We start from the raw sequence: 25,964 nt of genomic DNA on the forward strand, positions 1-25,964 counted from the left end.
CCTGGCCCTCAAGTGGTCAAAGACGCCTGCAAATTGGGATGAGATGAGAAAACATGAGCCATAAAAGAGTGGCGACTGCACGAAAATTTTCCCCCACATTTCGACCATTTAACAGCTCTCCGCAAGTGAAATTCGATTGAAAGTCAATCAAAGACAAGGTAATGCAATGAAATGTGCTAGAATAATTGAATTAATAATTAAGGATTAAAAAGAAGATTAAGAAGTAAGCTATTATATTTCACATTCACAGCTACTTTGCCGATGATCTATTTGCACTCAAGTATTTCTGTTCTTCGTCTGAGTCTTTTGGCACAATGTAGAATGTGAGACAGCCGGCATTTACCAGGAAATTCTCCAATTGCGTGATCTCCTTTAGTGTCAGTTCCATATTTGCCCGGAAAGCCTTCGCTAGAAGCTTATTCTCATAATATACGCTCACTGTGTCAATCGTGTACTTTCCCTCGTCATCACGCTCTTCGTTCTCGAACAGGATGTCTTGAATACAATCCGCGAGAGTAAAACTTTCGTCCAGTTGCTGTTGGAAATCGCTGACACTGTATTCTGGGAAGCAAAAAACCACTGGCCAACAAAGCTGGCCATCAGGAGATAGACAAACCGGAAAGTCCTCAATTGGCGCATACTTTGGTTTCAGCACCTCCATCGTGAGTTCACTGAAAGCTTTGATCTCCATCTCTTCAATGCGAATTCCCCTCTTCTGGATCTCCGTAATAATCTTCCTGTCTTCTCTAGTTTTTCTCCTCTGCTCAGCATCCAATTTTCTCTCTTTCCGCTCCTTTTCAGCCTTCTTCGCGCAACAATTCTGCCTCATCTTCAGCATATCCTTGTCACTGGGCTCTTCAGTTAAAATCTGATCGCAGTAATTAATACATTCATCGAATCTCTGGAGCGCTTCCGCACACTTCGCCGCTCTCACCAGTGCCTTCTTGTAGTCTGGCTTCAGTTCCACCGCCTTCAGGGCGTCTGCTAGCGCTGACCGATAGTTCTGCAGGAAGAAGTGTGCTGCACTCCTGTTATTGTAAAGCGTGGCATTGATTTCACGGTTGTCACACTTAGCCGAGAGTCCTTCGGTGTAACTGATGATGGATATACGGTACTTCCGGTGCTTCATGTGGAAATTCCCATCTTCCTTGTAGCTCACGGCCAACTCTTCGGGTGTATTTTCAAGTGGATCATACTTCAATTGCTGAATGCCCTCTACAAGCGGATCAACTTCCTCTCCTGCCTCCGGAAGGCGTTTCATGAAGAACGGATGTTTCTCCATCTCCTCCTGCCAACGATCCTCTGGCCATCCTTCAGCGTAGCGCGACTTCTCCAGACCATCAATGAATTCATCCAGCTCCTTGTCCAATTTCGCTGCCAATTCAATACGTTGTTCATCCGTAAAGCGCTTATCCATCTTCACAACACACTTTTCCTCGCGCTCGAACGGATAAAATGAGGTTACATTTGTTGTTTTCATTCAATGACAGAACGGATGCAGACCAGCGCCTTCTACCGGGAAATGGTACTCAGCACGAACCTTCGCGAAAAGGCTTTTTGCGGCTCACAGTGACAAAATGGCTTCCGCAGAGGTTTGTGTGCCCAACAAGGTGAGTGAAAATGCGGAATTTATTGCATTAATACTACATATTTCGTTCTTTTGTGCATCTAAAACTCATCTTTAATCACCTAATTATAATATTTTCACTAAACTGCAACAGTTTTTGTGCTGCATTGTTTGTACATTATGGGCGTTGTTTTTGTCTCCCCAGAACAAAAATTCTGGGAGTGAAAAGTGATTTATTTCCTCTCAAGTCTCCAATTTTCCTCATTTTCTTCATCTAATCGTGTGATTTAAGTGCCAGTCATGTTCTAATCGAGTTCAAATTCAATCAATAACAGAGCTTTTCTTTTGCATCTCATTTACCCAAATTCCCTAAAGAAAACAATACACCAATAACAAATCTCCCTCATAATTTACAGTTATTATTGTTGGTCTTTTTGTACTCGCGCGGTTATTAATATCACTTTGCTGCTTGGAATTTTAAATATGTTTCACAATTGGCTTTCTCGCGGTCTTTTGTCTGCTGTTGTGCATTCTTCAGTCTCAGTTCAGTACATTAATGAAGAAAATGGTCTTCTTGAAGGCTCTGGAGAATTTGGTGAGGACACTAAAGTTGGCCGGTCACGTTGGTTTTGACAGCCTGCCAGATCAGTTGGTGAACAAGAGTGTTCAGAATGGATTTGTGTTCAACATCATGTGCATCGGCGAGACAGGATTGGGCAAATCCACGCTCATGGACACCCTTTTCAACACCAATTTCGAGTCATCGCCCAGTCCCCATTCTCTGCCCAACGTGAAGCTCAAGTCTAACACGTACGAACTGCAGGAGAGCAATGTGAAGCTGAAGGTGAGTAAATTGGGAATGAAATGTGTGGTGAAAGTTTGGGTACAAATCTCTTTTGCAGCTCACCATTTGCGACACAGTTGGCTATGGTGATCAGATCAACAAGGATGACTCGTTCAAGGCAGTTGTAGATTACATTGATGCTCAATTCGAGGCTCACCTGCAGGAGGAGCTGAAAATCAAGAGATCACTATCGTCCTATCACGATGCGAGAATTCATGCATGTCTCTACTTCATTTGTCCTACAGGTGAGAACCATTCGTCATTTTGTACAATATTTGAGCAAAGGGAGTAACTGTAAACTTCATCTTCATCATCAATTGATGGGGCAAAATCGTCTTCTATTTATCATCTTTATATGGGCAATAGAATCAGTTTTTTTTTACTGCACCAGATTAAATCTTGTGATAAATTTCTATACACAATTGAAGCACCCAATTGTCTCTAAAGAAAAACAAATTATAAAATAAAACGGATGTAATTATAAACCGGATTAGTCGTATTAGAAATTTTCTTGTTATCATACTTTTACTTCTTTAGGTACAATTGTAATCTTAAATCGATTGATGGGTGTTTTTTGTATTTGCAGGACATGGCTTGAAATCCATTGATCTGGTTTGCATGAAGAAACTGGATACAAAGGTCAATATAATCCCCATAATTGCTAAAGCTGACTCTGTCTCGAAGGCGGAGCTGCAGAAATTTAAGGCAAAGATTAACGAGGAGTTGCAGGCGAACGGCGTGCACATTTACCAGTTCCCAACTGACGACGAATCTGTGGCGGACGTGAATACTTCGATGAACGCACACGTTCCGTTCGCTGTTGTCGGCAGCACGGAGTTTATTCGCATCGGCAACAAGCAAATCCGCGCACGCCAGTACATCTGGGGCTCTGTGCAAGTGGAGAACGAGTCGCACTGCGACTTCGTGAAGCTCCGCGAGATGCTGCTGCGTACAAACATGGAGGACATGCGTGAGAAAACACACACGCGTCACTACGAGCTGTATCGACAAAAGCGCCTGGAGCAGATGGGCTTCACGGATGTGGACAGTGACAACAAGCCCGTGTCCTTCCAGCAGACATTCGAAGCAAAGCGCTCGAACCACCTGGCCGAATTGCAGCAGAAGGAGGACGAGATGCGGCAGATGTTTGTAGTGCGCGTAAAGGAAAAGGAAGCGGAGCTGAAGGACAGCGAAAAGGATCTGCACGCAAAGTTTGACAAGTTGAAAAAGGATCATGCGGAGGAGAAGCGGAAACTAGAGGAGTCACGCAAGAAGCTGGAAGAGGAGTTTGTGGAGTTCAGTCGACGCAAGGCTCAACTCACGGCTTCACATCACACGCTCACGCTGGGAAAGAGCAAGAAAAAGTAGAAGCTCCAACTCTTGAATTCTATAAAATATTCCAATATTTTTTTTATAATCTTATCGCGTGACTATAGCATTTGTGGAACATATTAAAGGCTTAAGTTAATTCTACTGAAAGCATTTATATAAACTTATAAAGCGGCCGAAGAGGCAAATATTTGCGATTAGAAAAAATTAAAATTTATTTTATGAAAAAAAACAGCTGATTTGTCGTCAAACATATGATCTGAAAATGTTCTCTTGAGCTATATAATAAATATTTTTTAAAGATTGACTTAGAAAAAACCATGCCGGTATTTCTTATTGACAATTTTGATATATAATCATAAATATTTGTTTGATATTTCTCTAGAATCGATTTCCAATTTCAAAAGTTCCACTCTCGAGATGAGTATGTTCCGGCCATGCGAAGAATCTTGGCAATAGCCGCTGAGATGTTTGGCAATTGGATCACCGACGAGATCATTGACGAGGAAGTGCTGAGAAACATCACTCTGGCTCTCGTCTGCGTCATGATTTGCACCGCAGTCCTCATCGTCAATCTCCAGATTTGCTTCTGGATCTTCATCTGCGTCCTCCTGACTCTCGTCAATGTCTGTGGCTTCATGCAGCGTTGGGGTCTCACCATAGATCTCGTGAGTTGCATCGGATTGCAGCTGGCGGTGGGTCTCTGCGTGGACTATGCCGCTCACATTGGCCATAGCTTCCTTACAGTCACCGGAACGAGGAACCAACGCGCCCTCAGCACACTGATGCACATAGGCGAAGCTGTACTTTATGGCGGAGGATCCACTTTGCTCGCCTTGTCTTTGTTGGCCACATCTAAGGCCTACATCTTCACGTCATTTTTTAAAATCTTCCTTTTGGTCATTCTTTTTGGCCTCTTTCACGGTATCGTTTTCCTACCCGTTATCCTCAGTATTGTAGGTCCTCCTCCCTACGCCCAACCTCTGCGTCCAACCGCGGCAAACGGATCTTACGTGGGAGAAGAAATGAACTCGATGATCAAGAGTCAGCAGCGACTAGAAACTCCTGACGAAAGTGCCCAACTCAGAACTCCAGAATAAGATTACAAGGTGTGGGAATAGAACAAAGAATCTGCGATATTAGGGGAATTTTTTTTTAGTGATAAGAATGCCTTTTGTTCAATATATAGAGAATAAATTAACGATGAGGATACTTGTGTGAGACATATAAAAGCTTTTCCTCCATCTACTGCTCCCTCATTGCCTGCAAAGATAATAACATTTGTTATAATTTTCCTTGTTTAGAAAATCATCTTTTTACCTTTGTCAAGTGAACGGCGGGGAATTTCGCAAAGTCACTCTTGGCCGAACGATGAGGTTTCCTCTGTAGATATTCTGTTAAAATTTCACTGGCCAATGATTCAGCTCGCAACTTTAAGTCACTTCTAGCCTGCTTAAGTTCATTTTCTTGGTCCTGAAGTCGCTTCTGAATGCTAGTGTGCTTTGTGTTGCCCTCGGGAATATCACCCTCCTTTACCATCGACATTATCCACTCATGCTTGACATCTCTGAGCTGCTTCTCCAGATCCTTGATGCGATTATCCGGTGGCTTCGGCACATGTATTGGCTCCAGACTACCGAGGATCCTCATGTACTCACTTGCTTGGAGTTTCATGCGTTCCGATCTTTCTTCGGCAAAGGCCTTTTGCAGAAGAGACAGTTCCTGAGCAATGTAAGGCGACGAGGCGGTAATATCTGCAAGGAAAGTATTGAAATTAATGACCTTCAATCAATGTTTGATATAGATTCTCCTCACCAAAGGCTGTGGTTGACTTGAGATCGCCCTTTTTGCTGCTGTGCGACTTCAGTTTCTCTCTAAGCGCTCCCTTCTCATTCTCCAGTGTGTCAATATCACTCTGAAGATGGTCCATTGTCTCCTCAAAGTCCTTTTCCTTCTTCTTCAGCAACTGCAGAGTCTCATCGTATTTTCTCTGCAACTTCTCAATATTTATCTCATTGTCATGCTGTAGCACTGACAGTTTCTTCTCGGCCAAGTCCTTTCGGATCTGCATCTCTGACAACTCATTCTGTTTCATCTTGGCCGCTAGCTTCAGCTGTCTGATCTCCGCTTCTCGATTCTCCAAAGTTGCAGTAAGTGTCTTGGTTTCTTCCAGTTGCTTCTTAATGAACTGTGCTCGCTGCACAATCGGAGCTGTGGGTTTCTCCACAGCCACCGGAGCTGCCATGATCTCGTACTCATGATCCAGCAGATACTGCGCCAGCTGAGACATATCAGTGTTCACCGCGCTGAGTACATTTCTCATGTTTTGCGACGGACCACGATCGTCCTGTTCATAAATCCTATCACAGGCCGCCGAGAGGAAGTCCCACAATTTTGCGTGATTCACCGAAGCATCTCCAGCTTCTGTATTCACTGTTACGTGATGCAAAACTTGCTTAGCTACCAGGAACAGTACCATCATTAGTTTCCCAAGACTGTCAGCCGTCTGCTTCAGATTAGCCATGGTCTTCGGAGACAAATTGCACTTAAGCACATTTATATCCTGCGGAAGGCGTCTCTTTATCAACTTTAGCTGTTGCCTGATGGATTCAGCATTCTGAATCACATACTGCAGGAGCAATCCTGAGTCACTGGTCTCATCTCCGCCCTTGATCAGCGCCTGCACAAGTGTAGCATCCGTGCTGATTGAGTCACAAGCAGCTCCAATTGATGCGATACAGTCTCTGACGTACTGAGTCTCATTCATCAGTTGCTCCGAAGCCAGAAGAACTGAGAACATTGCATTGAAGAAAGAGATGCATTTTTCCAAGTTCTCCGTCGATGAATTCTCATCAAGTTGATTGGCTTTCAGCAACTCAACAATGCCATCAATTGTCTTCTCCTGAGCCACCATCTCAGGCAATGAGGCACCGGCTTTCATTAACAACTCTGGTGTACAAGAGTTGAGACCGAATAGGAATTGATGCATTATAGTTTGCAAATTGTGCACGTGATGCAGTAGGCGTGATCGGAATTCAAACTGATGGATGTCGTGAGCCTGAAGAATAGCACCCCGGTCAAAGGTGGTAGGCTGCGGAAAGCGTTCTCTGCCCTGATTTACAATAATATCTGCCTTGAAGACGATGCGTGATACAAGCAGGATCACGAGTATGGCATCGTGATCTCCACCGCGGTTCATGAAAGTGTCCGGCATGTACGCTGACAGAAGGCGCACGTGCTCGTTTGCCTGAGTGAGTTCAATTTGCCTAAGCTGCAGATCAATTGCTCTCGTGAAGGCCTTCGACTCGGCAAACATCTGCTTGAAATCAATCGTATCTGCGATAGTGTCCTTTGCCAGTTTCGTATTCTCTTGATTCACCCTCTCACGCATATCCTGCAATTGTTCGTTGAGCTTCTGCACCAATTCTCTGAACTTCAGGATCGTTTGATCACGATCCACGATCGTCTCTAGAGCTGCATCCTTTTCTCTGATCGCCTCGCGCTTGGCAGCATGCGACATATCAAGTTCCTCTCGCAAATCCATTTCCAACTCGTGGTTGCTCTCCACAAGCTGTTCGTGCACTTCTTCCAATGCCTCCAGCTCAGCCACCTCTTCTTGCAACACCTTCACCTTGTCCTCAAGCTCAAGCTTCTTCTCTGCCAACTGCTCTACCATTTCCTCAGCTCCCAGCGCAGCATCCACCTGCTCTTGCAGATCCACATTCTGTGCCTCCAACTCATCCACCCTGCTTGACAACTTCTCCTTGGTGCGATGCAATTCCGCTACTTCAGACTTCTTCGTCTCCAACTCCTTGTGCATCTTCTGACTCTCGTGATTATTGTGCGCCAGGAGATCCCTCAATCTCACCAAAGTCTCCTTGAGCCGTGCATTCTGCTGTTCAAGTTGCTTGCACTCATACAAAGTCGCTGCATCCGCTTGACCTTCTCCACCCTTGTTCTGCATCTCCGTCTTGATTATCTCCAAATCCAGTGTAAGCTCCTCAATGCGCTCTTTCGCTTGATCTAACTCCATCTGCAGCGTATCTGCCTTCTCTTCTGCCATCTCCTTGTCTAGCGTAATCATCTCCACATTCTCAGACAGATCTGACATTTCTTCGGCATGTCTGTCACGAGCTTCAATGGCATCTTTCGTTTCCTGCCTGGCTCGCTGTAGTTCCCTTTGAAGCTGCGTCTGGGCGTCCATAATTTTGTGCTTAAACTCTTGCAGTTGCTCAAACTGGGTTTTCATCTTATCAAATTCACGAAGGCGCTCCTTGTCTTCAGCACGACGCAACCTCAGTGTTTCAAGTTTCTCCGTGAGATCCTTCACTTGACCCTTGAGATCATCAATCTCTTGCTGTTGCTGCAGAGCCGCTAACTTGTCCTCCGCCGTGAGGGCAGGAGACGGAGACGTTAAAGACTGACCAGGGGTGAACTGAGGCTTCAGCGTCTCTAGGAAGCCCGTCTCCACGAAAGAAGATCTCTTGGAGGACAGAGATGACTCTGGTGGAGCCATAGATCGCTTCTCTGGGATCTTCGAAGCTGGAGCTTCTTTACCATCTGTTGTCGTTGCTCCGGCGATCTTTTCTCCCGCCGGTGAGGCCAATTGGCTCCTGGATCCCACGAGACTCTGCCTGCTGCCGGTCAGAGACAGCCGAGAACTGCAGAAACCGGATAAATTATTTAGAATATTAACGTAATATTGAGAGAAACTTCACAGAGAGGCAATAATGGAAATGGGAGTGAAAAGTGTTGTAATGGAAAATGTGTGAAATGTTTGGAAAATGTGATATTCTAAGATAGTGAGAGAAGAGAATATTAGTTGCATTGTCAGTGTTCTAAGTTTAGGGTATTAAAAGAAAATACTTTTTTGACGACCTTGATGTCGATGAAGTCATAGAACTTGCTTTGCGAGCTGAGGGCGCTTTTACAGGTGACTTCCGTCTCACACTTAATTTATTACATCCACATAATGCAGCAAGAGAGAAAGAGGAAAGCAGAAAATGGTCTTTACATATACTTGATCAACATTACACCACCTAAATCTAATATATAAGACACTACGTCAAATCTACGAATATTCTAACGAGAAATCTTGGAGGGAGAAATGATTTGTCAGTGAATACTTACGCCGTGGGCTTCGTGGTGTTCACAGAGCGTATTGAACTAGAGCTGCATTTGGTGTGAATGGTGATGATGAGAGGGAAAATGCAGCCAGAAACATACACAGGCAAATGGTTAGTTTGTTAATGAGAAGAATTCAGGCATGCTCCATGACCACATGAAGCTCTAGAAATTCTAGCTACCAACAAACTCTACTCATTCCCTGGCACATTAAGAAACTCACCTGCTCAACCTGGAGCGGGGCTTCTCCTCTGGACTGGTGTCCTCCATGGGATTCCCACTGTCGTCCAACACAACCAGCTGACTCGGCCTCACGAAAGTCCCGTGATTCTCCTGACACTGCAACGAAGCCCGCAAAGATTACCAAGAAAATTCAAGTGATGGACGTGATCCAGAACTCACGGTAAAGTAAGTTGTGCCCTTAATTGTGCCATTGTTCTTGCCTTTGGCCTCATCCAGAATCACTCCGATCCACTTTCCTGTGGCGAATGATGTCATCCCCACATACGCCACCTGGCCACGTACATCCTTCCCAGTCACCTCCACGCGCTGCCCCACCTTGAGGTTCTTCTCCGACATCTTTCGCCTGGTCCTCAAGTGGTCAAAGACGCCTGCAAATTGGGATGAGATGAGAAAACATGAGCAGAAAAGGGTGGCGACCGCACGAAAATTTTCCCCCACATTTCGACCATTTAACACCTCTCCGCAAGTGAAATTCGATTGAAAGTCAATCAAAGACAAGCTTATGTACTGAAATGTGGTAGAATAATAGAGAAATTACCTACAATATCTTAGATATCTCAAAAATAAATCCCACTGAGAAAATCTCTCTTATTTGACACTCACAAAACGGGAAGGCAAAATGTCAATTTGAGCCTTCCAATTGGAATTCCGAAAAAGCTCTGGAAAGACATATTCAAATAGGAATTCCGTTAAGAAGAAGGTATGTGAAAATGAAAAACGCAAAATTATTTTGATTTGTTGGAAATGCCATTGTATTTCTAATCACTTGTTCACATGCCATTTGTCCTACATTGATAAGTACATCCATCAGAAACTACATACTCTCTTGTATATTGTGGAAGACTTCTTTTCATATTTGCTAGCACAATTATTTATACTTTTCTAGATACCCCCAAAACTATAAAAAAAATTTGAGCCAATTATAACTAGACATCTCACTAAGTGATTGATAGACAATCTCATAGGTAAACTAAATAACAGCTTAAGTATAAATTAACTAAAAGATAGAAGTAGAGTATGTAATACTCATTATAAATTCATTGTAAAACCATGCTCCTCGTCAGCAAGTTATTTTTCCTAGAATTTTGTGTTTTCGCTGATTTTGGTGCTGGATACATCAACCTGCCGGGAAAGAAATGTTTGCTCATCAATAAAAGACATAAAACACAAATATTTGCAGGTGTACTCACAATGCCGCCGTTTTGGATGTATTTTGCGTAGCGCTTCTTCAGCTGCCAAGCAATCGGTGGGGAAAACAGATCTGTATTGATACATTCCTTGTTGCCATCCTGGTAGATCCGTGATTCACCCTCGAGCTTCAGCCATCTGAGAAGATACGCCAAAACAAGACCAACGAACAGAGTGACCAAGAATCCCAGGACACTGTACCAAAGATAGGAGAGACGATAGAGCCAGAAGTACTCAGAGTCATCGGGAATGGCATTGGCTGCTTCCAGGCGGGCGGATTTCGCTTCGGAGAGCGGTGCAAAGGAATAGAAGGATGAATTAAAGCGAGAATCCGAGCATCCTTCGAGACTGAAGTCCAGCATCTTTACAGGAGGCTTCGGCTGGCCAAATCCTATCCACATGGAGAATGCCAAACCCGTGAGAACAGCAGTAATCGCAGACTGGAAAGCCAAAAAAGGAATTAAGATACTGGAAAATCAGATGCTGATGTTGTACTCACTCTTTGAGTAGCTACAGTGTTGAACATCCCGAGAGTAAAGAGGCCAAAAAGCGGTCCTCCGACAACGCCAAATACTGTCAGTGAAGCCTGAAGTACTCCGCCAAGAGATTGAGCCCCAAAAGCCATCCCCACGCAGATTATTCCGTAGATGCAAGCCATTAACTTGGACGGCAGAGTCGATTGTGACTCCACCAGAGGCCTTTTCTTTATAATCCTGTACAGTGGCTTAATGTAGTCTTCAAGTGTCACGGCAGCTAAGGAGTTGAGAGCAGCTGAAACCGTGGAGAGACTTGCAGAGAAGATTCCCGAAACAAACAGACCGGGCAGTCCTGAGTACTCGTGCATCGTGTCCACCACGAAAATCGGCATCAGCTGGTCGCGAGAAGAGATTCTGCCCTGCAGCAGAGGATCGCACTTGGCATAGTAATAGTAGATGGCAAGACCGCTGAAGGATGTGCTGAAGCTCAGCAGAGAGAGGATGGGCCAGTTGAGCCACAGAGCTCCCTGAGAGGCCTTCAGACTCCTCACTGTCAGCAGACGCTGCACCTGAGTCTGATTCACAGCGTAGAGGGAGAGGTAAGTGAAGGCTCCGCCAATGATCAAGGACCACCAGGTGTGCCGAACGGTGGGATTAGGATCGAAGCTGAAAATAGAATTTTGATGAGAAAACTGTTCACGCAGAGGAATTTTTATGCACTCACTTGAGGAATTCCAAACGCCCTCCTTCGTCAGCAACTCGCCAAATCTCCCCAAATCCACCTAGAGGAAAGGCGTGAAAAGTTCAGACACGTGCAACCTTTGATCGAATGAGTCACTTACCGGCAAGAACAGCCGCAACAATGATAATGCTGTAAACAGCCGCGAACATGAGGATTGATTGGAATACATCAGTGATAAGAACAGCCTTCATGCCACCAATGGTGGAGTAAAAAGTACAGACAAGTCCTATCGATAGGATTGCAGCGACTTTGGACATTCCAGTGACAGCCTCCAGGGCCAAAGCTGGAGCGTACAGGACAATTCCCATGTACAGGATCATCTGGAGAGAGTAGGCGATACTGGCGCAGAGTCTTGTGGCTCTGCCGAAGCGTCTCTCAAGATACTGAAAGCAAGATCAACGTGAGAAGAGATGCTGGACAGCAGAAGGTGGAACACTACCTCATAGGCACTTGCGGCTTGGAGTTTGTAGAAGACTGGGAGGTAGAGATGAGATGCTATTGGTGTGGCCAGGCCGTAGGAGATGTTGATGATGACAAAAAGTGTGCCGAACTGATAATTCTCCATCGAGACGCCCAGAATGGTGATGGCACTCATGAAGCTCGCCATCAAGCTAAATGACACCGGCCAGACGCTCATATTCCTATCAGCTAAGAGGTATTCCTGCAATTTCACACCAAATTCCTCGCCTTCGTTATGCATTCAATTACTGAGAAAAATATCTCCACTGCCTCACATTTGTTGTCTTCTGCTTTCCACCCGTAAACCTGTAGTAGACGCCAATTCCAGCTGAGATCAGGAGCATCACCACAAATACCACATAATCCCACACCGTGAACGATGCCATTGTGTCGAATTCCTCTACAAAAAGGAGAAAATAATTAAATTCCAATCTCTACTATTGAAATTCACTATCGCAGGTCAAGTTCACACTTCCACTGTCCGAAATTTCGCTGCCAGGTCGACAATTACCATCTTCAGACACGGGAAGTGAATGAGCATTGTGGCCACAATTGGCCATTATCCATCACCAGATACATTGTTGTACATCAGGTGAGATTACACGGCAAATACACTGAAAGCCATAAAGTTTACGGCAAAGTGGATTGTGTCTGGCAAAAGAGTGAACTCGATAAGGATGAAAAACCCCTATAAATCACATGGTTGAAATGATTTCAAGATAGTCAAGCAAAAGACTCTCAATTTTTAGAAGAGAGCTATTGTTTAGTTAATTACACTTAAGTTTCAACAAGCCTTTTGAAGAAAAGAGGCAAAAAGTGTTTAAGGAACCATGGACGTAATCTCTAAATTTAGATATTCACGTAAATAATCACATTTTGTACGGAATGAGACCAAGAACAAATGGAAATTTCCATATTTTTGATGATACATTTAATTATGGTGCGCACAATTTTACGCTTAACTGCCTCAGACTTATAAATTGATATTTTTCTTTAACTCGGCTCTACATGTTAACGAATTTTTATCATCGAAGCTGTTGATAAAGATAAAAAGTAATTTCTGATTTTTATAAATTCAAATACTTTCTATGCCATAAAAGTATTTTGAGTAGTTTTGGCCGCAATATAACGACTTTAACTTATAAACTTGTACTGGGAGTTAAAATTTGACCCGAAAATGCTAAAATTGAAGATGCGAATTGAATGAATGGTGCAAATACACCAAATACACAGTTACCCACTCTATTTTTGATCCCACAGATCAAGCTTAACATCTTGATAATGCTTATATTGCTTTATTGTTGGTGCAATTCTCACAAGGTTCTCGTTGTAATTCAAGTGGAAGTCCATAAATAAATATATTTGAGTACATACACTTCGCATCTTCTCTAAAAAAAATTCCGCTATCTCAAGCTCTTGTAGCATTTATGAGAATGTTCTTTAATTAATATGGTCTGAATTGGAAGCAATGACTTAGTAGAGTGTGTACACGAAATTGAGTCATCTCTATATTGTGCCAATTGAGAATCATTTCATAACACGTGCACAAGATGAGTTCCAGAGAGATTTGGTGATCAAGGCTGCGCGCGCTCATCGCGCCAAAGCAGTGGAAACATAATGATTTCGAGTGAATTACCGACAAAAAACATAGCTTCTCTCCTTCGTCTTTTTCTTCTCACTGTGTTCTATTCTTGAGTCGCGTTGCGTTTGGACGCGAAAAAAGCATCGCGGTCTTATTGTATTTGTGTTTTAACTTCCTTCCCAAAAATCTCAGGGAAAATACTTTGTGTGTAGAAGAGCAACTTTGTTGCAAATTTATCGTTTTTGCGTACATTTTGCAGACTCACCACGAGGTTGTGCACAAAAATAGCACAACACAAGCAATTTTCCGATCATTTATACCAATTAATTGATTTTTTCTCTGGCGTCAAAGTCACACATGACAATGCTTTTAAGACTTTCAAGCTCAGAAGCCCTATCATAGTTCATGGGGAGCAGCAAAACAGAACAATTAAATACTTTTATCTTTCGGTAAGAAGCAATTTTGGGCCTCTTGACCACAGAAAAAAAAAAAACACGAGTGATTTCTTTGGACCACCGCAAAGTGTCAAGCGTATCAGTGTCGTCAAATTAGTGTGAGAAAGTTATCACGGCCTTGACCCAAAGCTGACAAGTGTTATCAGCTCCATTGGAGCTCCATTGAGCGGCAAACAGCCAAGCAGTATTGTGCAATATCGATTTGCGTGCTTCCCGATGCCTCATTTTCACGTTACATAAATCCTGTCTAGTTTACATGAAATTTTCTCATCTTTCACGAAATTTGACTGTCGATGGACAGCCGAGTACTTACCGTTCAGTCTCGTGATAAATCAACAAACGGTTCTATGGAAAAAAGTACAATTTTGGGGACTACACACTGGCACTCGCAATTGAGGTTATGCACACATTTTCCTCCTCGAAATCGCGCACTTCAGCGAACTACACTCTCGCTAGCAACTATGTCAGCATATCGAGTAATTCGCGGAAAGTAAGTACGTGGAGAAAGGGAAATATAGGAAATCAATTTACAGCACCATCATCACTGAAGAAAAACACATCTGACCACGAGAAAATCAACCAATCGACTGTCATAATTCGGATCGCGCGGTCGCAATTCGACCGTCGCGCTTTCCGAACATCTCACGGTCCGAGAGCTTTCGAAATGAGCGGGAAGATCTGGTATAACAGTAGCAATTCAAATGAAAGAAAACGTTTCAATTATATTTTACTCCATTAGAAGTTTATTTTGAATACTAATAAAATTACATTCATCTACACTACAAGTAGATAAATAAGGAAGCATTGAGAATTAATATTCTTTCTGAATTCATACATTTTTCTCGCGGAAAACATACAGAAGGATCTCAAGTCCTCGTTATCTACTAAATTCTACCTCAAACATTCATCATAAGCAAGAAAAAATAAGCGGATGTCATGGGAACAATACAGATTTTAAACTCTAACAGAATTTGGATGGACTATGCTTATCTATTGGGTGATTATAAGAAATGAATAGAACTCACTTCTTGGCAAAATTGCACAGTTGCGACATTGAGATTCAGGTGATGAATGTTTGTGCAAAATTCCCCTCTAACTGACTTAAAGCTGTCCTAGAAGCGCAATTTCTTATCTACTGGATAAATACATGAATGCAAGAGGTCAGTTTTACAAAAAAAAAGAAAAATCTACTATTTCACAAAATTTCTTTCCTATCTTCAAAATTTATTTATGAATAGTGTTCCCACAGAAAAATCATGCACTATCATTGAAGGTTTCTCTTGAATGAAAAGTCATATGAGGAGATCTCTTGAAGGTATGCTTAAAATTCTTCGCAAAGTCTTTACATGGTACTTCCTTTGGGTGATATTTTTATGTTGCAAAAAGTCAGAAATGCTTCATCTTTACTGTGGGCCAAGTTCAAAAACATTCAATTCTTCTCCTCGCCTACAACTTCTATACATTACTAAATTAAATCTACTATATGAATTAACATACGGCAGTTATAGAAATTATCAATAAAATTAATGATTTTATATGGTACACATTTATCTCGACATAATATTTTGTAAATGAGACAAAAGGGGGAAATACGGGAAGAACTATCTTTTAATGTTCAATATAATAAAGTATTGGTCTCAATTTTTTCATACTTGTTTGAAAGATCCTTTCAAACCGGTAGGTTGCTTCTGTGGAACTTGAGTATTTCTATATTTGAGTAAAACGTCCGCAACTTCGAAATACATCAAATTGCAAATTATGTGCACATGAGAAGAAGTTTTACTAAGTCATTCACTAAAATTATATGGCGGAAGTGTTGATTAATTCCACTACGAAGTGCATCAAGTTTTTTTTCAATCCCAATTTCATCCTTAAATTAGTTGTTTTGTACTTTTTCCAATCATTTAATTTCTCCAATTTTTTTTTATCTGTCGTTTTCATTCTATTTCCAATATTTTTTTTCGCTTTTTCTTCTAATACAGTAATTCATATTAAATTTCGTCTCTTGCGTGAAAAAAGACATATCACAAATATTTAAATAATGCGTTTTAATATAAAGCTTATTACTTAGTGTTTTGTCCTAAATGTATAGATGAACAATTTACATGAAGCAGAGTCACCCACAAACTGAAGAACGGATCTTTACCCCAAATTTTCCTCAGCATCCGTGGACACCATTCAATGTCGAGGCTATGGCAATTTGTTGTCTGGTTACATTTCATACTTATCATTGAATCCACCACTCCGAAAAAAGGAGCGGCTCGCAGGATCAATGAAAAAAGCACTCCTTCCATGAAGACTTGAGAAGAAGCTTCTGCGAAAACATAAAATGTAACCTGAATAAAATGGTAAATCATTTGGCTGAAGCACAGTGATACCTTACAACGATAGAACGCCAGGATGCTCTGATGAGGACTCACTACAGGACATCGAGGGTGAGTGTCTGGTTCTTGGACGAGAAGCAGTTGCCACAGTAGCCCCCACATCGGGCGATGACTTTGAAGTAGGGCGGCTCCAAATTCTGATGGAAGATGATAGCGGCGTTCTGGCCCTTTGTCTCCCACTGAGTGTTCGGTCGTATCCTGAAGCCCGTGCCCTCGAAGTTCACCGAGAACACACCCTTGGGACACCGTTCGGTAATGCTGAAACAGTCCCCGGCCGAGGCGAAGGGTTGCGTGTGTCCCGACGTGTGAGCGAAGGCAAAATCATCATTGATGACCTGCAGAGTGTGCAGGTTGAGGCGCACCTTGCTGTATCTGGTGACGCCCGAGGGGATGGTCTGGTCAGTGAACATGTGGTGCTGACTGTCGGGGCACTGGGAGCGGTCATTGGACCTCTTGTCGTAGTACATGGAGTAGTTCTCAGTGGAGCCCACCTTGAGCGTCAGATACTCCCTGGGAGTCGAGGTGTTCATCCGATGGCAGTAGATGTTCACATGGCGGCCTCTCACGTTCATCATGTACTCCCCGTCCTTCCTTGTGCCCATAAAGTGTTGAACACTGCGACAGGAGCAGTTTGGCGGCGGCTGGCAACGCTGCTTCATGGGTGGTCGATCGCTGTAGGAGCAACTGTTGGATCTCACATTCCTCAGCGTGTCCATGCAAATGACCCTCCTCTTCACGTATCCACTGCAAGTGCACTGAAAGCGAAAGACATTGAGAAGTGTCTGCGAATGTTCTCCAACTATTGCACTCACGTTCTTCTTTCCCTTGTGAATTATCCATGCACAGTGACTTCTCGCTTCGCAGGACTTGACCTTTGCCGGCTTCGCGATCCCATTGCACTCCGTGGTGGAGATGACTCTGCCATTGGTACAGGTGACGTTCCTCGTGGAGATTCCAGCTCCACAGCCCGGAGAGCACTGGAAAAAAAACATTCAATATAAGTTGGTAATCTGCAATATTGCTGACCTCATTTTAGCCTCACCTTTGACCAGGCGGACGTCTCCCAGCGAAACTCGCAGAGTTTCTTGCAAGGCCTCGTTGTTTTCTTAAAGGTCACTACAGAGCCTGCTGTCGGACAATATCTGGGATCTACGCGTTTTCCTGTCTTCACAGGATGAGGATTCGATTTGGATCTTGGCATCAATCTCATGCACACTCTCTGTCTTGTTCGAATTCCGTGGCCGCAAGTTGCTGAGCACTGTTGAACATTCACAATATTAAGCACATTGGGTGTAAAGAATAGAGGTAATTTCTATGATTACGACTACTAACCGGTGACCAGACACTACGCCATCGGTAGTGGCAACAGTTCTCTCTTTGCGGTGGTCTCAAGCTCATTGGACAGAATTTGTCATCCACCTGACCTCGATGATCTTGGCAGATAACATGCCTTCTTCTCGTGCAATCGTCCCCACACTCACTCCAGATCCCAAAGTTCCATTCAGGACATCGGATGTCTGAGCAGTTGGCTCTGTTGACTGGCTTCTTGGCTGGATCACAGAATGAGTCCGCCACGTATTCATAGCCAGATTCTGACTTAAGGGAGCACCTGACGTTGCGCATCTTAATGCCACCACTGCCACAGGACACTGAACAATGACCCCAAAGGCTAGCTCGCCACTGATATAGCTTTATAATTGGGGCGAGGGTGGTTGTAGTGCTTGAGGTGGTCACTAAGCCTCTCGGGGTTGAAGATGGCATAGTGTGTTGGACTTCATACATCTCTCTGTGTCCGCTGCGATAAATCAGGGGATCGTAGTTTTGGTTGAAGTAACCCACCGAAGAAATGTCAGACACCTTCGAAGAAATTCATTCATAAAGTCAAGGAAGTGAGATTGATATAATTCTGTATTCTAAAATATTTCAGGAGATTAGGGGTCATTTTGGGTACCTTTTCAGCACACGGAGGCATTGTGCAATTTGTATAGACACCAACAGGACGTGGAAAACTTCGACAGAGAACAGAATTGACGATCACATTATTTTGCTTACAGTAAATTACTGCCGTTCTTTTGCCTTCACCACACGTTACAGAACACTGAAATCATAATAACCATTAAGTTGATACACACAACATACAGCACTCGCAGAAAGGGTAGCTCTGCAAAGGGAGCCTACATCTTCCAAGAAACTTGTAATCTCTCAAAATTAACAGACAAATTTTGGTACAAACATAAAAATCCAGGATTGGAGAGATTTCCTGGAAAACTACAAATTATATTTCTGATTTGCTTATCATCTATGGCAAGCTGTCTAATAACAGAAATATGACAGACATGATTGTAGTGATTTGTGTAGATTTGATATGCGATTGTGATTCCTTTAGGACATTTGCACATAAAGCCAATTAGAATTTTGCACATGAATAAGGCCAATGATTAGAATTTTGTTGTGACTGATGGATTTGATGGCATAGTAAATGGAATATTCCTTACCGGTGTCTCCTCCCCGTAAGCCCACTCCGGACATGACTCTATATTGCATTTCCGTACCGTTTCTTCCTTGGCCAAATTGCTACAGTAGCTACCATCAATGGGAAACCCATCAACGTGAGATAAGCATGTCGCTGATCGGTTTTGCAATCCGCCTCCACATGTTTCCGTGCACTATTTGTTTGTTTCCACAAATGATTAGTGTCAAAGAAGCAATTTTATACACACAGAGAGGATAAATATCGTGTTGATAAAACTCAAGGAATAAAAATATTTACAAGTGTGACTTATAACGACAATTTTCTTCTATATGGTCTGAGGAAGAGTCTCGCAAAAATAGATGAATTTGTACAAAATCGATATAATGCATGTGAATGAAGTTAGGAGACAACTCGGCACTGATTACAGTGCTTTGAGTCACTGAGATAATGAGAAAAGCGTTAATGCACACTGATCAACATTTTCAACAATATAGTAGAAGAGGTGTCTTCCTCATGACTTCACACTGGATGATTTTTGGATCATATCCAATGTCTGCGAGAAAGCATAGTTGTACTGTAGGTTTTGTACCAAACTCCACTTCTTTCTTATATCATATGATGCTTATTCGATAAAAAATATACAGAACCTAATGTATCAGCTATGCATTTATGAATTAAATAATCCACATAGAAGAAAATATAAAAAGAACTGTACGAACACTTTTGCTGACTAGCCTCAGGCATTATTACTCACCGGTTCCCATCCGCCATACGTCCACGTGGCATCTTTACAGGCTCCCTGGCATTTCTCATACGTGATCGTCGAGGGTTTCGAGATGTGCTGACAATGAGAATCTTCCACAATATGTTTCTGTCCAGATTGAACGTACAGCTGGATACAAATGTATTTGAGCGTGCGTACGCCCTCGCCGCAGGATTTGGAGCAGTCGGACTTGGTGAGCTCCCAACTAAGACAAGGAATGTGTTTACAACTGCATAACGCCTCGGATCTCAAGATACTCACTCCAAGCGACAGTCGGTGTTGCACACTTCATACTCATCCGGTGATTTTTGCTGACTGTGGCAGTAGTTGGCTGGCACTTTGGCATTACTGTCCACTTGAATGCACACTGCTGTCCGGGATTGCTTGCCAATGCACAGCTGACTGCAGCGGCTCCACTCGCTCATCCTCCACTGATAGGGCATTGTATTTCGATGATGGTTATACAGAGAGGTTGTGGATGTGATCTGCGGAATGCTCTTCTCCACACCATACGATGGCTTTGGCGTTGAATATGAATACTGAATGAGATTTTCGCTAATCTCGCGGTCCATTGGTCGGACCGAGAGCACCTCAACGATGAGGTCGCGCTTCAGGTGGCGCGCATACGTCGAATTCACGCGTTCCGTAGCAGAATAGGCGCCATTGTAGTCAAATGTGACTCCGGCATAGGCGAACACCTTTGGGTACTGTGTGATGAGATTCTCTCCATTGAGGAGATAATTGCCCTGGTCATCCATCAGGGCGATGTAGTTGTGATCATCGCCGTAGCCAGGCTGCGTGATCTCGATGTTCGTGGATCCCTTGGGGATCATTGTGACTCGATAATAGAAGGTCGATCGGTTGCTGATATCTTCAGAGAAGTGCTGATGGCTCAGGCTTCCAAAGACATCCTCACACGTGTCGTTCTTTCCATTGCACACCCCACATTTGTCTGCAAAGCAAAAGGAGAGAGTTAGATTGATCAAGGATACTGGGCACGGTGCGGCCTTAGGAGGGTGTATAACTAGCATCTTGGCTGTGAAGATTTCAAGCTGATGAGATAGTTTAGAGGCCAAAACGTGCTGCCCTTCCTGATGGCATAGTTATACACCCAAGTGGCAAAGGTATTGAGGTGGCAAACCCAAGACTGCCGATGAGTAGAGGACATTATCGCATCCTGCCGGTCGACAGATGCCATTGATGCACTTGTTGAAGCTCTGCGGTGAGCATGGGGTTCCATCTTTCACCTGAAACCACACAAATGGCCATCACATAGTCTCTCCCCAAAGCCATGCATCGTCATTTTGGGCTAAAATCTCTCACCTTATCTTTAAGAAGAAAATAATGATTGGTCTTATGAACTCTACAATACAATTTGCACTCGTCAGCGGGTGAAGCTGCGAATGATAAGAGAATTGCAACGTACGTTGCACTTCTTTAAGCTCCGGACAACACAAAGTACACACATGGAGCCTTACCTCCGTATTTGGGCACCCACTTTACGTTCTTGTGGATGCCCACAATGTCGAAGTTGTTGTTGTCCAGTTCCCGACATTGTTCTTCTCTCGCATCTAGCGTCCCAATTGGACAACTGTGTGTGTTGCAGGACTTGTACTTTATCCTCGCACCAACACAGTACTTTCCACCATTCATAGGCTCCGGAGCATTGCACTCCCGCGTTATGAACTGCGCTCCACCTCCACAAGACCGGCTGCACTCACTATACCTACAATTGAGATGTTGCAGAGCAGAAGGTTTAATTGATTGTGTCAAGGAGATGCACAACGGTTACTCACGAGCTCCATGAACCCCATCCGCCGTCCACTGGCTTCAGGGCACTCCTGTTGCGATCCACGCAGTGCGCCTTCTGACACCACTGATTCTCGCCACAAGATGTTCCATCCGCCCAGGGCATCGCCTGCGTGCGGCATCCCTGGTCATCCATCTCGCCCGCTGTACACCACAGAGAAGTGCAGACGGGCTGCCAAGAGATCGAGGGAACACGAGAAGCAGTGAGATAATGAGAAAATTGCTAACAAATACCTACTGAATATCTATCTAATTGCACAATTGCGAAAATACAAGAATTTGCATAATATTCATAGGGATAACTGGGGTTCCTTACACCCCCAGGAAAAATACCTAGCTTTACTCGTAATGATATTGTATATTTGAATTTCATTGCTCATTGATATCAAAATTGTTTGAAATTAAACTTTTAATTTATTCATTTACTTTAGTCAATTAAGCCTATGTAAATGTGTATTTTCTCTTTTCAAACTGTAATTGAACGTGTCATTTACAAAGTTAATTTAAAGCAGATAAGAAAGCATTTAAAGTACATCACGACTCGCGGCGAATGACTCCGTTGAACCTCAGAAGGAAAATTTGCATATCTCTTGCATAGGACACTTAGAGACATTGAATAAATTGATCTGAATTTGAATGTTGCGTGATAAAATCCATTGGATGCCATCGAATGGAAGCGAATAGAGAAATTAGCGATAGTTAAGGGTACACGCAAAGATTCCCCGGGGAAAATCAATTCAATCTGAAGAGATAAAATGGGAGAAATAGATCATCTTCTCACCATGTACGAGCAGATCTTGGTGCCTGGTCCGAATACCAATTCGCATTGCTGGTCGTCTGTGAATTTCTCACCGGCCAGCTTGGCATGGGCGCTGTTGGGTTCGATCATATCCCGCTCCGGTTTGTTCAGCATGCAACTTCCGTGGTTGTTTCTGTCAGAAGTGAATTAAAATTCCATTAGCAAAATATCATTAAGAAGCTTGCTATAAATATTTTTTTTTCCAATTCGCCAAAGAGACAGAGTGCGGTATAAAATCGGCCAGACAATTCTTCGTTCTCAAACATCTTTTGCCGGCTTTGCTTGTGTGAAGAAAAGGCGTTACGATGGTATATAAAAACAACATATTAATTATCGAAACTTGTCTTTTCACCATCGTATAAAAATTAGATTTTGAGATCAATGACAAACACCATGAATCATTTCACTTTACAAACATAATTGCAATTAATTAGATTCCACCATATAAAAGTATTATCATTGCAGACTCGTGGAGTATTTAGAGATCGTCGCACGGCAAAACATTTCCAATCGACACTCCGCAAATTGATGTTTACGTATTCAAGGCGCTCTCAATGGGCGAGTGATTTTGAACAAAATCAACCAACATGAAATGCGTGGTGCCCAATCATAACATAGACATTGTGCAAGTGATAAGATTTCTGTCAATAACCAAAACGAACAATATGTTGTGTATACATATTTCATATGGAAACTGTGCTACATTAAAATTAATGATTCCAGAGTGCCTGTCAAAACTTGATTAATAACCCAGACGTGAGTTTTGGCTCACAAGAGACTCTACTGTATTTTTCGCTCTTGCACTGGGAGATACATGATCACGATAAGTGACTTAATTTTTTACTCGCCACTTTTCCCAATTGACAACATTTTCAGCATTGCAAATCCGCCAGAAGAAAGTAGCAAGTGAATAAATTCCTTCAATTGGCGAGGCATTTCGCCAGAAAAACTTGTCATTACCAAATTTGACTGCATAAAATTGGCCGAGAAGACGTACATGAAAAAGCCATTTCATAATCTAATGGCCTGAGCCTGAGAAATGGGTGAAAAGCTGTCAGAAAAAATATTATTAATTATATATTGAAGCTCCAACAAGGAAATCTAGGCTAGTGTGTCTGTTTCAGAAGACCAAAACACACTTTATGAATTAGGCTTTGATCTTGCTAAAGAGCAGCTAAACTATCAGATGTAAGAGAGCTCTCGAAATGTGGGGCCCACCGTTAAAAGCGTGATTAAACTGCTTACTGATAACTTATTAGAAATAGGGTTACAGCATATTTAACATGGAAATAGTTTAGAAAAATGCACTAGTATAGTTATGAACTTTGGTGTTCTTGTGAGAAATAAAATGGGAATAAAGGATTAATGTCCTATTGAGTGTGTGTGTGTGTGTGTGTTTTTTATAAATACGTACCAATAAGTTAAGAAATGTAAGACAACTTGTATGGATACAAATATAAATTGTATTCCAAAGCAGAAAGTAAAAATTTACGACTGTGGAGATACAATTGAATATATCTCTCGAAAATATGCCCATAAGAGCTTTAAATACTTCAACATCTACAGACAGAAATGCAATGGAAGAATGCATGAAAAAATGTAAGGGATCATATGATTAAAATTCTCCGCACAGACATTTCTGCATTGATGCTTTCAAAATATACTTTCAGTACCGCACAAGACGCACAAAGGCAGGATTTATGGAGGAAATGAGAGATTTATTACTTTCCCATTGAAATGTCAGTGATGGTGATCAGTCTCGAAGTGGGTGGGCGCGAATTTTCATCAATAATCACCCAAGCTCGTGGCTTTTTGGATATTCAATGGATATTTGATACCGTGGCACAATTGAATCCCTTTCATCTCCACTTCACGTCAATTCACCACATCTTGTCTCTCTACCTTATGCTGCAGAATTTATAAAATGCTAAATCGAAATTATCGAAATGTCGCTGAACGAGTGCGGAACGCAAAGAATGGAGAGAATTGACTTGAGATACTTGAGACAACATAATCAGATTGCAGTGAGGAAAAGCCATGAGCTCTTTGGGAATACAATGCGTGGATAAACATTGTGAAGAAAGTTTTTTAATCGAACAGGTATTGTTGTGTATTTTTGAAATTCCGCAGCATCTTTTATTCATTTAAGCCCCTTCTCAAGTGCATCCGCGCCATCGAGGAAATCTGATATTCTCGTGGGAAAAAAATCTCACCGCTTTTATTGACTAAAACACCTCTCAAGAAAGTTATTTCTAGTCATAACTCATAGTGAATCCTCGAGGATTTCCAACAGCACCTCGGCCAGACGGAGGATTACTCAATAGCGTGCACGAATGCCCCGAAAGAAGTCAGGAGATTTGGCATCACGGAAAAATGTGAGAGTTGCATTAAAATAAAACCTCGCATCTGAGAATCTGGTAGTTAATTTATTGGACTTAGCGTTGTGAGCCATTTGCATCAGGAGCACAAGCAAAGCCCACAATTAATGGGGAATATCACTTTTTATGATATAATTCTGGTATTTTGAAACGAGTCTGACAAAGTGTGAGCATTTTATTGCATGATTTCCCCACATTCAACTGCCTGGCAGCATTCAAATCACTCACTATGGCTATATTTCATGTGCACTCTCGTGGGACTCCTTTTGACTATTTCAAAAGAAAAACCATCAACACACCGAATCATCACGTTGGGAGAACAGCAGCCGTTGCGTATGGATAAATGCAGAGAAGCAAGATATTCACTGCCGGTATTCAAAATTATTTTATGGGAAATCAATAAAAATGTTGGTAATTTGCCATTAAATGCTTCACGCATTAATGCGATTTGTGGCATCGCCCATCTGCTGACAGACGCCGTCAATCCACACATGTTAATGCCATCTCTTTGCACAAGTGGCTGCCCAACTGTCTGGCTTCGTCTGGCCGTCAGACTTGGCATGATGAGGCAGAAAATATAATAAAATACTCACTCCAGATACTCCGTGATAAAGTGCCGTGAGCAGTCTGACCAGGCCCATGGATGGGTGTTGTGATCCAACATTCGCGACATGATAAAATCCTTGTGTTTCTTTGGTCCATGGAATTGCCCGCACTTGGGATCATCATCGTGAGGCATGCTCAGGCTGGAATAAGAAGTAGAGCTTGGATTAGGCTTTATGTAAAGAACCTACAGTGAAAGAAAATGCTATTATGTGAGTCTCGTGACCTCAAATGATAAATTGCCGAACTCCTAAATGGACTAGAGAACTTAATAATTAAATTCGACATCAAAACGAGAGCTTCTACAGTTTGGCAGTGTTTTTGCGAGCACAGCCAAACCAATTCTTTCGGCACGTAATGCAGAGACGAAACACTAAAGAGCAGAGAATTAATTTGAGTGTTCATCTTAATCTCAAAACAAGACACTTTTGATCCACTTAACATCATTTGCTATTGCTCCCAGGCCTCGGCTTCCCGTCATCTTTCATGAGACACACAGTGCCTCGTTGTGGTCGTCATGCCGTGGAATCGGAATTAAAATATATACAGATGAACTTTAAGCATCATGCTCCATGATAAACGACAAGAAACAACACTTTTTGATGGTCATTTGCATATGAAAGCTATGCGAAGATGTTTTATTGGTCACAAATTGTGTGTGGACAAAGAAAGGCGAAGCATGAAGCAAAAAAAGAGATTTTGCAAATTAAATACTCAAGATGAGTGAGGAAACTTAATTCAATCAT

The 25,964-nt window shown here is 42.6% G+C and overlaps 6 protein-coding genes across 12 annotated transcripts in view; 2 read left to right on the forward strand and 4 right to left on the reverse strand.

Annotated features, from left to right (window-relative positions):
• Positions 1 to 216: 216 nt before the first annotated feature.
• Positions 217 to 1,491, reverse strand: LOC132258591 (DNA polymerase interacting tetratricopeptide repeat-containing, protein of 47 kDa). The gene has a single exon (XM_059755960.1). The coding sequence runs from the start codon at positions 1,478 to 1,480 to the stop codon at positions 251 to 253; it is 1,230 nt and encodes a 409-aa protein (XP_059611943.1). The 5' UTR covers positions 1,481 to 1,491; the 3' UTR covers positions 217 to 250.
• A 49-nt stretch (positions 1,492 to 1,540) lies between these two features.
• Positions 1,541 to 4,058, forward strand: LOC132258581 (septin-2). The gene is made up of 4 exons (XM_059755948.1): positions 1,541 to 1,610; positions 2,148 to 2,411; positions 2,470 to 2,656; positions 2,998 to 4,058. Exons 1-4 carry the CDS (start codon positions 1,578 to 1,580, stop codon positions 3,777 to 3,779), a joined length of 1,266 nt encoding a protein of 421 aa, XP_059611931.1. The 5' UTR covers positions 1,541 to 1,577; the 3' UTR covers positions 3,780 to 4,058.
• Positions 4,059 to 4,164: 106 nt separating this feature from the next.
• LOC132258605 (patched domain-containing protein 3-like) lies at positions 4,165 to 4,844 on the forward strand. The gene has a single exon (XM_059755986.1). The coding sequence runs from the start codon at positions 4,178 to 4,180 to the stop codon at positions 4,838 to 4,840; it is 663 nt and encodes a 220-aa protein (XP_059611969.1). The 5' UTR covers positions 4,165 to 4,177; the 3' UTR covers positions 4,841 to 4,844.
• A 45-nt stretch (positions 4,845 to 4,889) lies between these two features.
• Positions 4,890 to 9,724, reverse strand: LOC132258548 (dynactin subunit 1). Of its 5 annotated transcripts, none has more exons than XM_059755897.1 (8): positions 9,646 to 9,724; positions 9,267 to 9,475; positions 9,088 to 9,203; positions 8,871 to 8,912; positions 8,607 to 8,690; positions 5,556 to 8,401; positions 5,061 to 5,494; positions 4,890 to 5,003 (listed from the first exon to the last, which is right to left on the reverse strand). In XM_059755897.1, the coding sequence occupies exons 2-8, from the start codon at positions 9,441 to 9,443 to the stop codon at positions 4,986 to 4,988; spliced, it is 3,717 nt and encodes a 1,238-aa protein (XP_059611880.1). In that variant the 5' UTR covers positions 9,444 to 9,475; positions 9,646 to 9,724; the 3' UTR covers positions 4,890 to 4,985. The 5 variants fall into 5 exon arrangements, with proteins under 5 accessions (XP_059611880.1, XP_059611889.1, XP_059611871.1 ...); XM_059755906.1 differs by having other exon boundaries at positions 8,619 to 8,690; positions 9,650 to 9,723; XM_059755888.1 differs by having other exon boundaries at positions 9,650 to 9,723.
• A 104-nt stretch (positions 9,725 to 9,828) lies between these two features.
• Positions 9,829 to 14,595, reverse strand: LOC132258310 (putative sodium-dependent multivitamin transporter). Its single transcript, XM_059755614.1, has 8 exons — positions 14,323 to 14,595; positions 12,248 to 12,372; positions 11,953 to 12,174; positions 11,614 to 11,896; positions 11,496 to 11,553; positions 10,795 to 11,437; positions 10,298 to 10,735; positions 9,829 to 10,229 (listed from the first exon to the last, which is right to left on the reverse strand). Exons 2-8 carry the CDS (start codon positions 12,356 to 12,358, stop codon positions 10,185 to 10,187), a joined length of 1,800 nt encoding a protein of 599 aa, XP_059611597.1. The 5' UTR covers positions 12,359 to 12,372; positions 14,323 to 14,595; the 3' UTR covers positions 9,829 to 10,184.
• A 637-nt stretch (positions 14,596 to 15,232) lies between these two features.
• LOC132256255 (A disintegrin and metalloproteinase with thrombospondin motifs 20) overlaps positions 15,233 to 25,964 on the reverse strand; it is a 48,375-nt gene continuing 37,643 nt past the window's right edge. The window contains exons 10-24 of one of the 3 annotated variants that reach the window (XM_059752570.1): positions 25,209 to 25,361; positions 22,220 to 22,370; positions 21,426 to 21,610; positions 21,108 to 21,355; positions 20,953 to 21,026; positions 20,771 to 20,876; positions 19,891 to 20,581; positions 19,621 to 19,834; positions 18,889 to 19,059; positions 18,345 to 18,491; positions 17,726 to 18,250; positions 17,436 to 17,651; positions 17,206 to 17,370; positions 16,393 to 17,148; positions 15,233 to 16,323 (exon numbers count right to left, since the gene is read on the reverse strand). In XM_059752570.1, coding sequence (XP_059608553.1) covers positions 16,429 to 17,148; positions 17,206 to 17,370; positions 17,436 to 17,651; positions 17,726 to 18,250; positions 18,345 to 18,491; positions 18,889 to 19,059; positions 19,621 to 19,834; positions 19,891 to 20,581; positions 20,771 to 20,876; positions 20,953 to 21,026; positions 21,108 to 21,355; positions 21,426 to 21,610; positions 22,220 to 22,370; positions 25,209 to 25,361 — 3,766 coding nt within the window. In that variant the 3' untranslated portion in view covers positions 15,233 to 16,323; positions 16,393 to 16,428. Of the gene's footprint in view, positions 16,324 to 16,387; positions 17,149 to 17,205; positions 17,371 to 17,435; positions 17,652 to 17,725; positions 18,251 to 18,344; positions 18,492 to 18,888; positions 19,060 to 19,620; positions 19,835 to 19,890; positions 20,582 to 20,770; positions 20,877 to 20,952; positions 21,027 to 21,107; positions 21,356 to 21,425; positions 21,611 to 22,219; positions 22,371 to 25,208; positions 25,362 to 25,964 lie in introns of all 3 variants that reach the window. The other 2 variants (XM_059752561.1, XM_059752578.1) reach the window with 2 other exon arrangements.

Source organism: Phlebotomus argentipes, unplaced genomic scaffold, assembly GCF_947086385.1.
Source record: "Phlebotomus argentipes unplaced genomic scaffold, Phlebotomus argentipes genome assembly contig_6, whole genome shotgun sequence".
Lineage (NCBI taxonomy): Eukaryota > Metazoa > Arthropoda > Insecta > Diptera > Psychodidae > Phlebotomus > Phlebotomus argentipes.

Bases quoted from the DNA above. Each gene is read 5' to 3' on its own strand.
- LOC132258310 (XM_059755614.1), bottom strand. From the start codon at position 12,358: ATGGCATCGTTCACGGTGTGGGATTATGTGGTATTTGTGGTGATGCTC. The intron at 11,897-11,952 runs GTAGTGTTCCAC...TCTTGCTTTCAG, and splicing joins AAGCCGCAAGTGCCTATGAG to TATCTTGAGAGACGCTTCGG. The intron at 11,438-11,495 runs GTGAGTGCATAA...TTCTATTTTCAG, and splicing joins GGGCGTTTGGAATTCCTCAA to CTTCGATCCTAATCCCACCG.
- LOC132258605 (XM_059755986.1), top strand. From the start codon at position 4,178: ATGCGAAGAATCTTGGCAATAGCCGCTGAGATGTTTGGCAATTGGATC.
- LOC132258591 (XM_059755960.1), bottom strand. From the start codon at position 1,480: ATGAAAACAACAAATGTAACCTCATTTTATCCGTTCGAGCGCGAGGAA.
- LOC132258548 (XM_059755897.1), bottom strand. From the start codon at position 9,443: ATGTCGGAGAAGAACCTCAAGGTGGGGCAGCGCGTGGAGGTGACTGGG. The intron at 8,913-9,087 runs GTGAGTTTCTTA...CACCAAATGCAG, and splicing joins CCCCGCTCCAGGTTGAGCAG to CTCTAGTTCAATACGCTCTG. The intron at 8,402-8,606 runs GTATTTTCTTTT...CGGTTTCTGCAG, and splicing joins ACATCAAGGTCGTCAAAAAA to TTCTCGGCTGTCTCTGACCG.
- LOC132258581 (XM_059755948.1), top strand. From the start codon at position 1,578: ATGGCTTCCGCAGAGGTTTGTGTGCCCAACAAG. The intron at 1,611-2,147 runs GTGAGTGAAAAT...GTCTTCTTGAAG, and splicing joins AGGTTTGTGTGCCCAACAAG to GCTCTGGAGAATTTGGTGAG. The intron at 2,412-2,469 runs GTGAGTAAATTG...TCTCTTTTGCAG, and splicing joins AGAGCAATGTGAAGCTGAAG to CTCACCATTTGCGACACAGT.